At 49.3% G+C, this 12,170-nt stretch overlaps 1 protein-coding gene across 2 annotated transcripts in view; it reads right to left on the bottom strand.

The window, feature by feature from the left end:
- Positions 1–8,926: 8,926 nt before the first annotated feature.
- The window catches only part of LOC119383734 (1-acylglycerol-3-phosphate O-acyltransferase PNPLA3), an 83,543-nt gene continuing 80,299 nt past the window's right edge, over positions 8,927–12,170 (bottom strand). For both annotated transcript variants that reach the window (XM_037652027.2, XM_037652028.2), the window contains 2 exons: positions 11,594–11,729; positions 8,927–10,683 (listed from right to left, as the gene is read on the bottom strand). In XM_037652027.2, coding sequence (XP_037507955.1) covers positions 9,552–10,683; positions 11,594–11,729 — 1,268 coding nt within the window. In that variant the 3' untranslated portion in view covers positions 8,927–9,551. The remainder of the gene's footprint in view (positions 10,684–11,593; positions 11,730–12,170) is intronic.

Genomic DNA, 12,170 nt, shown 5'->3' with positions numbered 1-12,170 from the left:
TCCGCGTTGGTGGCGAGAGGGTTAGCGAGGCGATACAGTTCGTCCATCGCCCGTACGTACTCCAGCAAGGATTCGTCCGGATGCTGGGTGCGTAGCTCCAACTCCCTCCTCAAACGCCACTCGTAATTCGCCGGAAGGAATTCGTCGCGGAAGCTCTCGCGGAACTCTTCTACCGTGCGGGCACGATGTCCGGTCAGTCGGAACCATCGGGCCGCTTGCTCTGTCAGCGACACCGGGACCACACGCGCGAGAAGTTCGGCGTCGGGAAGCCCCATTGCTTGCTGATAGTAGAGCAGTCGGTCGAGATACTCATTCGCGCTCCTGCAGTCGTGGTAGCCACTGTAGGTAGGCATGTCTACCTTGACACGTGGTCCCGCACTTTGCGAAGGAGGCTGCGCTGTGTTTTGCAATGCGCTGGCTAAGCTCTGCATAACTGACAGCGCATTCTGCAAGAGTACCTCGCTCGAGGGCACACTATTGCCCGAAGACGCGACCACATCTGCGGCTTGTGCCGAAGCAACATGTGGTGGCATCTCGCTGTTCGCGTCGCGAGGTGACGGGGTGCCCGGCGTGGCGCTCTCCGTCGTAGGCCTAATCTCTCCTAACGCGGTCGCTGCAACACCTTGGTTGTCCCGCGTGAAACAACCAAAATTTACGCTGTCGGAAAGTCCAAACAATGCCCCCGCGTTAGCCATAGGATCGACATTCTGCGACGCGACATCAGACAACATGAACAAATCCTGGAATTCAGACATGCCCGTTGTCCTACGTTGACGGAGCGTCGGTAGTCGCTCGCGTCCACAAAACTAGCCGCGTTGCCAAATTCGTTAACGTTGGGCGCCAGATGAGGGGGTCCGCTCTATGCACGGCTGGTGCAGAAGCCTAGCTCCGGTCCCAGCCGCAAATAGTCGTACCGTGTCAACGTCCCCTTCCCGTAGTGCGCGTCATCGCAGCTACGACGGGTTCGGGCGAATAAGGCAACAGGCTAGATCAACAAACAACACTTTATTGCTACGCTAGCAATAACGCGTAAATGTCGCGTAGAGGGATAGTCCGCTCTCGTAGAAAACAAAGGGTATGGCTTACACCTTCGGTCGATGATCGGCTCGCGGGTCTCGGGGCGGTGAGCTGTTCCTTCGCCGGTCAGCAGGGTACGAGAGACCGTCTCCCTGCCTGGTCGGCAGTTTTGTTCACCTCCCGTGTCCCTCCCCACCGCGAGGGTTGATTCCCTCGCAGGGCGAGTTCCCTTTCCCGCGAGCCGGGATGCGAGGATTGGCGCGCGGAGTGACGGGGAAGAAGGGGTTGTCCGGCAGGAAAGGGCGATGGTGCTCCTCTCCTAGTGGTCCCATGGCTACCACCGTCAGTTCGCGATCGCGCCAGCCTTAAGGAAAGGAAATGGGCGCGTGTGCTCTCCCACAAGTTGCAGGTTATGTATTCGGCTAATAGAAATATGGGTATTTGGTTTAACAAGCTGGATATTTGTATGTAAGTGTTCAACTGCAAAATTGATGACTCAATTGGTTCATCTATTAGCCTTATTAGTTTGTATTGGTTGTTATATATGACTTGTTGAAACTGATATTAGCCTGATAGGTAGATCGTACGGGCTTTTGTCCTGCACCTATATTAGGCTAATAGAAATATGGTTATTCTCTTAAACAAGCTAGGGCATCAAGTAAATGTTAAACCACAAAATTTGTGACATAAGGATGACCTCTGGGTTACTAACATGTTTATGGTGGCGCATGTCAGGCATGCATCATACTGATTCTGAAGAAGATTTTCTCGCGCTGTGCACACGAAAGAAAAGAGTACGGCATCTATTAATATGTGCCTCACATTTTGGAATTGACATCACAGAGCTATTGTGATCTGCACAATTTTCATAATAGCCTTGTTGCCCATATTGGCCAGACTTAAGGTTTTGATCCTTGTTCCTTGTAAATGCGACCATCACTGATTCCTTTCACAATGCCATCATGAGTTTCAGGTTGCCTTCTCTTCAACGTGTCCATTAAGCCCTATGACACTGCTTTGTCCAAAAGCATGACTTCAATTTGTTTCTTGAGGTCCAATGTAACAACAAATTTTGACCAGAGATTTCGGTGGTACAATGTGGGCATGAAAAAACCTTCTGACGAGGATTCGATATCACAGCTTCGCATGCTTGACAAGGTCATCCATCCACTGCCTGCACGCTTTCCTTAGCATCCAACTCGAAGTAGGAAGGACGGGCTTGCCCAGGAAAAGGTTAATTATTCCCACAAGCTTCTCCATTCCTGTCCAGTTCAGTGCTACTGACACAGTGTACGCCATCAGCGTAAGCATGGCATCTCTAACGGTCATGTCCGAGTTGGGAAGGCGTTCGCCAGAGAAGATGAGACAAAATTCACCAGCATCACCTTCGCACCTATATGTATCGCTGCAATCTTCAGTGGAACCACTAGATCCACTGAAGAACCACTAGAACCACTGTCAGACAGATTGCTAGCGACGCCGCAGCTTTCTGCACGATCACTTGCACTTCCACTTTGGTCGCTTGCATCGTTGTCAGAAGCTTCACGGGGCGAGTCACTCACGCCGGTATTTGCACTTGCGGCAGCAAAGTTGACAAGAGGCGACTATCTGTGCGAAGATGGCTTGGTGCACTGGCGGTTATCCTGGTACCTCGAAGATGTAGTACGTGATATAGTAAATAAGCCGCCTCCGGCCACGGTTTAAGATATATACTCTTTAGGTGAGGACACTCGCGAGACGCGATCGACCAGATAAAGTAACAACGCCGAGAGCCCGTCGGACCGCTGACGGCAGCGGATACCTACCGGCGGGATGATGCAACTTCAACACAAAGCGCGTTCCCGTGGCAACTGGCGCTTCGCGGGAAATCGAATTCCCTAGTCAGCGAACGCGGCTACGGCACGCCAGCAACGCAAGTTAGTAAACGCAATACCGCGTTTTCCCGAGCGAAAAACAAGACATGCAGCGGACGCAGGCGTTGCCGCCGATTGCGTCGGGCTATAGCAACGGGCAGAAACCATTTTCTCTTATTAAGTTGGTTCCCACCGCTAGATACCCGCTGCGGTCATCGGACCAACAGACGCGCGCCGTTGTACTTATCTGGTCGAACGCCTCTGCATGCAAGCCGAGAAGTGTCCACACCTAAACAGTATATATCTAACACCGTGCCTCCGGCTCCAAATAACGTTTCCTCCGCTCTGCAGTTTCAGACGTGCCGCCATCATGACGGATAGCGCCTAAGTGCCTTTTATCACTGCACCATATCCGAAAAATGAAAAACGAAGTCAGGACTCGACTGATTCAATTTGACTGAGACCGCGACTAAAAGAACAACAATGTTTGCCTGTTTGTTTTCTTGCTAAAGTCCCTAGATTTTTAAAGAACAGGGAAATATCTAGGGACTTTATTTCTTGCTTTTTCCCTCTATGGCGATGGCGATCCTACTGTCCCATATAGACGGCGTATTTTGTTAACTACTCATACAGTATAAGAAAGCAAAAAAAAAAAGCGAGAAAAAAATTTTAACATCGGAAAAATTGAACAACAGATTACACAGGCACGCAAACGCGTATTTGGTTTGGAGTGTGAATGAAACGTACTTACCGCTGGTGTCATGCCAAAAGCATAAACTTGCGCAAATAGCTCATACTTTTGTGATTACTTTTATTCCCGCGCAGATTCAGTGAATTTTTCCTCTGTAATGGGATTTGTGAGGATTTTAGAAATGTCCAAATGGTGCAAACTAAATTAGGATTTCTAGGCGCAAACTCACTTCCCACCCCATCAGCATCGTCACTGCCATCAGCTTTAACACGTGTGTTTCGCCGCTGGGCCTTCCGCCGCTGGGCCCAACGTTTCTTTCTCTGCGGTTTACGGCAAGCGAAGTTTGACAGCGCAGTTATATCACCACGTGTAAAACCTGCACAATGTACGCTTATGTGCGCTTCAAGGACGACGGCGTGAAGGTTGTCTGCACGAAGAAAGAATTTAGAGATTCTCTCCGTATAGTATCAAAGACTTCGACAACAAACAATGGTACAGCGTACGCTGGGATGACGAAAACAGCGGATATTTCAGAGCCCAGATTATGAAGTTGTTTGGTGAGTATGCTTTTGGTGTTCATTGTTTGATGGTGCAATTTCAGGGACAATCGATATATGCACATCGCGTGTACCTGTTTTCAGTAACCAAAGAGGAGGCTGATGCTTCCGCGGAAAGCTCGAGCAAGAGATTTTCCTGCCCCCAAATGCCTATGGACAGGAGTTTAGTAGGCGACACCGCAGCGAGTGGGGAATGCTACAGAAAGGTGAATCTTGCAAATGTTTGTTTAGCACTACTCAATTACTTAAGGCTGGACAGCGCTTTTTGGCGACGCCGATTTGCTGATGGCCTGCATGGTCGGATCACTTGTGCCTCACGTGTACCGATCTATGGGCCGCCGAACATTCTTTAACAGTGTTCTCAGTGTCCTCGTTCCCGTGAAATGAGTGAAGGCTTACAGCAAAGCTGCTGCATAGCCCCAAGCAACTGTACTGTGTAGTCCTAAGTCCGCTGAGTAGAAAATCGGGAGGAGCTCGCATATCATTACAGGATCATCAAAAATTAAATCCTGTTTTTGTCATTCCTTTGTTTGTTTGTTTTGCCTACTTGAAAGCATGAATGGTTTCCCTACTTTAGCTATTTCATGACCATCTGCAAGTGAGTCTGTTTACTGACGCACATGCACCAGTTTGCATGCAGGTACAGTCAGTGTAGAGACAAGTAGCCAGCCAGACCGAAGGTATCTACTGCATTTCAGATAATCAATAACTACACATGCAACATCTCTATATGCGGCCAAATTTGTTGGCGCTGGCATACATAGCCAACAGAAGAATTGCACTGAGTTGGCACCGTAGTTCTTGCAAAGTTTAAGGCTGTAGCCGAGGCCAGCTTGAGATGCTGTCAGCTGTTCAACCAGTAGACAAGTGCAACGTACCATATCTGTGCATCATACATACATTTCTGTGGTTTCTAGTTTTCACCAAATTATTATTTTTTTGCTTCTGCCTGTACCAGCACAAAAGACAAAAACAAGTGCCAAAATCTCGTGTGAAGGATACCGAGGCACAGTTTAGGAAAAAACAGCTGGACCTTTTGTTTCCTCCTGAAGCATGAAAGGGAGGAGATTGTCTTCGGCAAGAAGTTGTGAGGCTGCGCAAGATCTTCAAAGCAGGTTTGTGATACAATTGTTATCATGTTGGCACTTCATTGAGATCATCCACTTTGCATGCACTTTCGATTTCTCTTTTGATAATTACTCTGTTGCCTTTTACCGTGCCCAGTAATGTAAGTTGTTTATCTGTTCTTCTATTATGTGACCTGCACAGCATGCAGTAGCATGTCACATTTTGTTAGAAATGATGAAAACACTCATAGTTATTTGTTAGTGCATTTTCAAATATCTGCTGCTTTATTTCGTTTACGTTTAATCTAATTTTTTTTCTCCATATTTTACTATGCATGATCCTCGGCATCCTCAATTATATGTCAAGTTCCAAACCTGAAAGCTGACATAGCACGCCCTCTGAAACCTGAAGCTGAGCAGCAACAGTCCCCTTTATAGGGCACTGTTGCTGCTGCTAAAATTAAACATTGACAGCTGCGCAGTCTCATCTTCTTTAATTTAAGCTGGGGGAAAGAAGCAGAATAAAATTCCACTGGTGTTAAATTTTTTGCTGTTGTCTGATCTGATGTCAGCAAATGAGAAATTGTAGCATGTGTCAGCCATGTTGTTAATGGATGAAGCTCTGCCTCTCTAGTTTTTATTGCGACAGATGGTTGCCTGTTACTGCAGCTATTTGAATATTAGTTTCCGATTTAGTGTCGTATTTGTTTCATGTTTTCTGGAATAACGCATCTCGAGCTAGTTCGTTGAACATAAGGCAAAAACAGCGCGCACTTGACGTGGACGGACAGAAGGAACACAGTGCCTGTGTTCTGTGTTTGTGAGCTTAAAAAAGTGATTTACTTATGTGTTTGGTTCTAGATTTCTTCAGCCACTGCTCGTCCAGAAGTATCCATTTAAGGAGGTTGACCTCACGGTAAAAATTGCGGACATCATGAAGGTACCGACGCTACCAACTCAGCAGCTAACACCACCACCTCAGCAGCCAAATGAGGAAGGTTAACTGTAGAGGGCTCACCTCACTTGATGATTTAAATAAAGTGTGTTTGTGTTTGACAACTGCCTTTGTGTCATATGCAGTGACATGCATGCCGCTGCCGCATGCTACGAGCAAAGCCTGCTCGCTGCCTGTGCAGGCACCTATTGATCTAATAGAGGCTATTAGTTTATGCGTATTAGCCTAATACAGGCTATTAGCTTATGCCTATAAGCCTAATACAGGCTATTAGTATATGCCTATAAGCCTAATACGGACTATTAGGTTATGCCTATGAGCCTAATACAGGCTATTAGTTTATGCCTATGAGCCTAATACTGGCTATTAGTTCATGCCTATGAGCCTGGCTATTGGTCTTGTCCTATTAGTGTTGTCCAATAAGACTTGTACAGGCTATTAGTCTTATACTATATTAGTCTAATACATGTATTAGTTCCCATAACCTAGTAGGCTATTAGTTTTTCTATTAGAATTTTTGCTAGGGCGACCACCTGGGGTTCTTTAACGTGCACCTAAATCTAAGTACACGGGCCTCAAACATTTTCGCCTCCATCGAAAATGCAGCCGCCGCGGCCGGGATTCGATCCCGCGACTTTCGGGTCAGCAGCCGAGTGCCATAACCACTAGACCACCGTGGCGGGGCAAAATCGGGTATATACGTAACGCCAAAGCGATGAAGTACATACACGTTTAATTGACTTAGCTATGCACCTTACGATCAGTGGTACAACGCTCGCTTCAGCAGGGAATGGCCCCAGCAATTTTTGCCTTTTCAGTTGCATTCTCCCTTCATCTCTCGCTTCCTGTGCATTGGACTGTTTTAGACAATTTTAGACAATTTAGACATCAAGAGACTATTTGAGGATGCGTACGCATCCTCAAATAGTCTCTTGATGGTTGTCTTCCGTTTATATATACTGCAAATGGGGACACACGCGTGTGGCCTCCGAGATAGCTACGGCAATCGCGGAGGTCACGGGCAAAACAAATCTGAATGTGGTCACGACCAACATTTTGCGATTTACTTGTATGACGCACGTGTTAGCTACTTAGAACAGGAACTCTGAACCTTCAAAACGTACGTGCGCGATACCGTGTCGTGACAACCAACTCAGATTATAGGTTGTCGCGGTGTGCGTATCACGCGTCTTCAGTCTGCCTCTAGCTGCTCACTCCGTGTTACACGGCACGCACCGCGGTCAGAGCCTCTGCTGAGCTTCATAGTCAAGGTTACCACGGTTCTCCGTCAGGGCTACGCAAAAAAACAGCAGAGCCACATTATCACACTTCCTCATGCGACTGGCTGTGAAGAACGCGGGTACTTCGCTTACCCAACAGGCTCGCGACGGCCCGTATCGAGCGCTCTCGCCTTTCTGTTTCGTACGACAACTATGGACATCTGTAAAACTGAATGTTGTTATTCAGTCCTTTACGTCCGTGGCAATTCACAACGCAACAGTAGCGTCGATTGCGGCGTTTCTTCGTAGCGTGCGGTGCGGTCTCGTCTGCTGTTGTTTTCGCCGTCGTTCTGGCGAGTGATCCAGCAAGCACTTCAATGCGGCTCGGTGGCGCGTCCGACTAGCGGAGAGAAATTCACAGCTCTCTTTCTGAGTGTTAAATGCGCAAACACACGCAATATTAAGCTCAATCGTTGTTTCGCACTCTCTCGTTGGACCTTGGTCCCACAGCAAACTATGCGAGGGAGCCGCGGTCTTTGTACTACCCAATACTGCTCCGACAGGTGGCGCCACGCATCTTGCTAAACTCCAGAGTCTGATGTCTATTGCGTAGCTCCTTTTTTATCGGAATCGACCTGTGAAGAGGGGGGACACGCCTAAGGTGGGATAGCATCGTTGGATTAACAGCGCGGAGCTACGAAGGAATAGAAATTCAAGCGCGACTAGCGACAGCTGACATTTTCACATGCACATAAGCTTCCTCTGTCGAGAGGGAATAACAACTTCGTAGAGCTAGATGTTGTAACAGCCACCGACAGCCCCTTGTGGTCATAACTCATATGTTATGACACCAGGCGGGACACCAGCTGTACGTCCCCCCCCCCCCCCCCCCGCAAAAATTTCTGGCTACGCCAGCTGTATGTCGTCATATAGCAGGTTGCCGCTATTGGCCTATAGATAAACCAAAAGTGCTGTTTGGATCAGATGCGCTTCTTGCAACGAGTTGCCACCCCATGGCGGCGCCGCGCTCTATAAATTTTTCGGCGATCGATTCGAGAGGCAGTAAACCGCGATACTGAGGTTCATTTATTTCTTAGAAAAGTGGCTCGGGACCCCTTTAAAATACTTTACAGGGCGCACTGCATCGCTAACAGCGGCCAGGTTGGACGATTCCGCGCTAGGGGGAATTATGACGTTGATGATCCCGCACTACATGTGGCACGTAGGAATAATCAGTGTGGGCTAAATATTTGCCCTTAATCTTGTTCATGCACCAGTATATACTCATCGCTGTCAAGTGTCATCCGAGTTCATCGCGCAGCTCGGCCGAATAAAGACATCGAGGAAACAGCAGTCTTACAATATGCCACCTAATTCTGTGTTTCCCCGTTGCTCTCGACTGGTGACGTCTCGACGGCAAGCCAGCTGGCTGAACCGAACGTGTAGGCGCACAGCTTCTCCTGTGTGCGTTAGAAGGTGAGGCATGTTGTGCATCTGAACGTAGTGAAAGAAATAACGGAGGTGGGGAAGGGAACAAGACGAGAACTGCATCGGGTCAGTAACAATTAAGCTTTATCCATTACCACATTTTTAGACATGGCAATAAATAAACGTGAGATCTTTGGTTCGGACAGCCATCCTGAGGTGTCCTTTAGAACCAAGGAACATAACAGTGAAATGTTCACCAAACAGCTGCTGATATTTGAGCAATTCTATCACTCTTTTGATCACCGAGAAGTAACGACGCATGTCTTCTGCATCATACGTTGGCACGAAAGTCCGATGTAAAAAAGTCACTCGGGTGTACAGTACATTCCTTTGAGTTCCAGAAGTCATTCACTGTATAAGTACATCGAGTCTTTCGCAGTACAACGAGAAGAAGAAGAAAAAAAAAACATTTAACGTGCACTTCCTCACGCACGACTGTATAAATAAAAATGCATATAACGAGTGTTTCTTTGCTCCTGCAGGAAAACAGCAAGACGCTAAGATCATAAATCAGAATGTGGCACATATTTGTGGCGCCATGGTTACATTATACAGTTTGGCATACTGCACGCACAGGTGTTCAGTCACCGAGTTTCACAGCTGACGAACTCGACCGAAGGCTTCGCCTGCCAGTCGGTCAGCGTTGGCGGCTTCAGTCCATCAGACGCCGAGGATAAATTGCCAGCGCACACAACCGACGAATTCAGCGAGTTCCACAGGTGACGAACGCGACGGAGTTCTTTCTGCGGGGCACCTTGTGCTCGCAGTTGAAAGACGCTCCGGACGTCGAAGGCGACGACGAATCGTCGGCGTACTCGGCCGATGAATTCCACGCGTTCGCCGTCGTAGACGGCGACGACGTCAAAGACGACGACGCGGTCGACGGGCCCTCGTCGAAGCACAGCGGCTGCCCGGGACTGGTGGGTGTCCCTTCGTCCACCGGAGACATCCTCAGGAGAGGCGGCGTCCTTCGGGAGCTCGCAGGTCCGGACGTGTCCACCATCAGTCGCCTCTTCTGCGCGCCTCCATCTCCGTTCGTAGTCGACGCGGAAGACGAGGCCCTCGAGTTGGGCGCCGTGTCGGTGACGTTGAAGATCTCGGTGACGCGGACCCGGTGCGTCGTCGAGTCCGTGTAGTAGAAGGCCATGAGTGCGTCCTTCTGCTGAGTCACGTCCAGGATGTGTTCCAGCTTGTCGGCGTCCTCCTTGCTCTGGCATCGCTCGATGCACTCCTTCTCCCAGTTGAGCGCCTGGTTGGTGAGCGCTATGGCGTCCACCGTGGCGTCTTCCTCGCGGTCCTCGCTCAGGGTCCGCAACGCCTCGACGACGCTCTGCCTGCGACAGCGTTCCACGGGACCTCCGACCACGGCGCCCTGAGGTCCCGCGGCGGTCGCGCCGATGGTAGTGCCGCCGCCGCTTCCCGATAAGTTCATGGTGAAGCCGAAGTTGAGCGAGCTGACCACGGTGGTGTCCTCGCTGCCTGTACGTCGGGGCAGCGCCATGCCCGCGTAGGACGACTTGCGCTGCAGAACGCGTTGGCGCTGCTGCAGTCTGGGGTTGCCGCGAACCAGGTCTTCGAGGCTGCGGCTGCGCAGGTCGTGCCTCAGCATCGGTGCCGGCACCCGACGCGGCGGCGGGCCCGTCGGTGTCTTCGGTCGAGGCTCCGGTTCGTCCGGCGTGTAGTTGAACTCGGTGATGTTGAGCTGGCAGGAGAAGCGCGCGCTGTACAGCGGATGCTTGCTCTGCAGCTTGGAGGTGAAGTCGCGCGCCACGCCCAGGGTGCGCATGAGCCGGCGGCGGATTTCCCGCCGCATCTTTGGCAGCAGTTGCCACATCCTGCGCGAGACGGAACAAACACGAGCGTTAAAGATGTATGAGTGCCTAAGCGCCACAGCGCTGGATGCCGAACAGCACGCATATGCCGACGTGCTTTCGACGAATATAAAAACGTCTGTAAACTCTTCTTGTGGCGCACATCGCAACATAAACTAAATACGATTAAAGAGGGTAAGACAAACGCGGTGTTCCTCTTTCTTCTTCGTGTTTAGTATATTTCGCACTTTTCCCCACATGTAAGTGGAACCCCGCTCCTGAATCTCAACTACGACGACAACGCTACGCAGCGAAGTCGCCTAAGATGTTCGTCTTACCATATATTGATGTATAAAATGACACTCGGGACTGAATACATGACGAAGCAAGAGATCGCAGGAAACTCTCGGACTCTTCCTCTGTTGCCTGACACAAGCGTTAAGTATTGCCAATATTGCAAAAAAAAACAGGAAAAATGTCAGGCCTAAAATTACAGCGAGTATAGTAAGCAAACTATACTGAGCCGTATACATGGGGTTACATAAACTTGGTATTTTACGCACACATGGTGTGCAAGCTGGGGGATATGGAAACCACACTACTCATCGTATTCTTTATGTATATAACAAACTTCAGTTGATAGGCCGTTGAACCTAATAACCGAGTTTCTCGCCCTCACTGAGCAACACTTTTTCACGCAGTACGAGCGCTCGATTACTCCAAGAAAATGTAACTCCAACCGTCGGATCACCTGGACACATTTCACTCAATAAGTTCAGCAATAACGTCCTCCAAAAACCAAACCTTTCGTTTGGCGAAGGGCAACAAACGTAGCGGAAGAAAGCAAGTCTCCTCCACTGATGATACGTTTAATTCCCACATCCGTCATGGATCACGAAAGAAAGCGGTAGATGGACTGAATTTTTGTTCTTACTTGCAAATAACGACGATGGTGATGTCGATGGGCAGTACGTATGGGATGGTCAATATGGAGAGGAGCTTCATAGGACGGTGTCTGAAGAGCCAGTTGATCACTCCTTTGTTCAGCTGGTCAGACGCATCCTGGATAGCTGTACACAAGCAACAAAGAGGATGGGAATTAGAAATAAAGTTGCGGGCATCTTCAAAACGTCGACTGGGAAGCTGCGTTAGCTAATAGAGAACATTTCTAGGCAGCATTATGTCTATGTCACTCAGAGAACAACAGACCTCATGAAGTGTACAGGTCATTACAACAAAGAACGGGGAATTGAAAAAAACGCCAGGCCTGCGCGGAAAGCGCAGCACAGTCACGGCGAAAGATGGAGGAGCGGTATTTCTAGAGCCCGTTATAAACTCTCTTGTAGCTACTATGTGAGGGCTAGGCGGGCTAGGCATGAAGGCTGAGAGGCGTTGTGAACGAGAAGAACGCGCTTTATTCGAACATGATGCAAACGTGCCGACCGCGCCGGTGGCGGGAGCGAGATTCGTGTCCCGGCCCTCGCTTGGGCCTGGAGTTGATCTGCCGTAAT

Source organism: Rhipicephalus sanguineus, chromosome 2, assembly GCF_013339695.2.
Source record: "Rhipicephalus sanguineus isolate Rsan-2018 chromosome 2, BIME_Rsan_1.4, whole genome shotgun sequence".
Taxonomy (NCBI): domain Eukaryota; kingdom Metazoa; phylum Arthropoda; class Arachnida; order Ixodida; family Ixodidae; genus Rhipicephalus; species Rhipicephalus sanguineus.
Note: the sequence above shows the minus strand (reverse complement) of the source record. Positions and strands in the feature narration are given on the sequence as shown.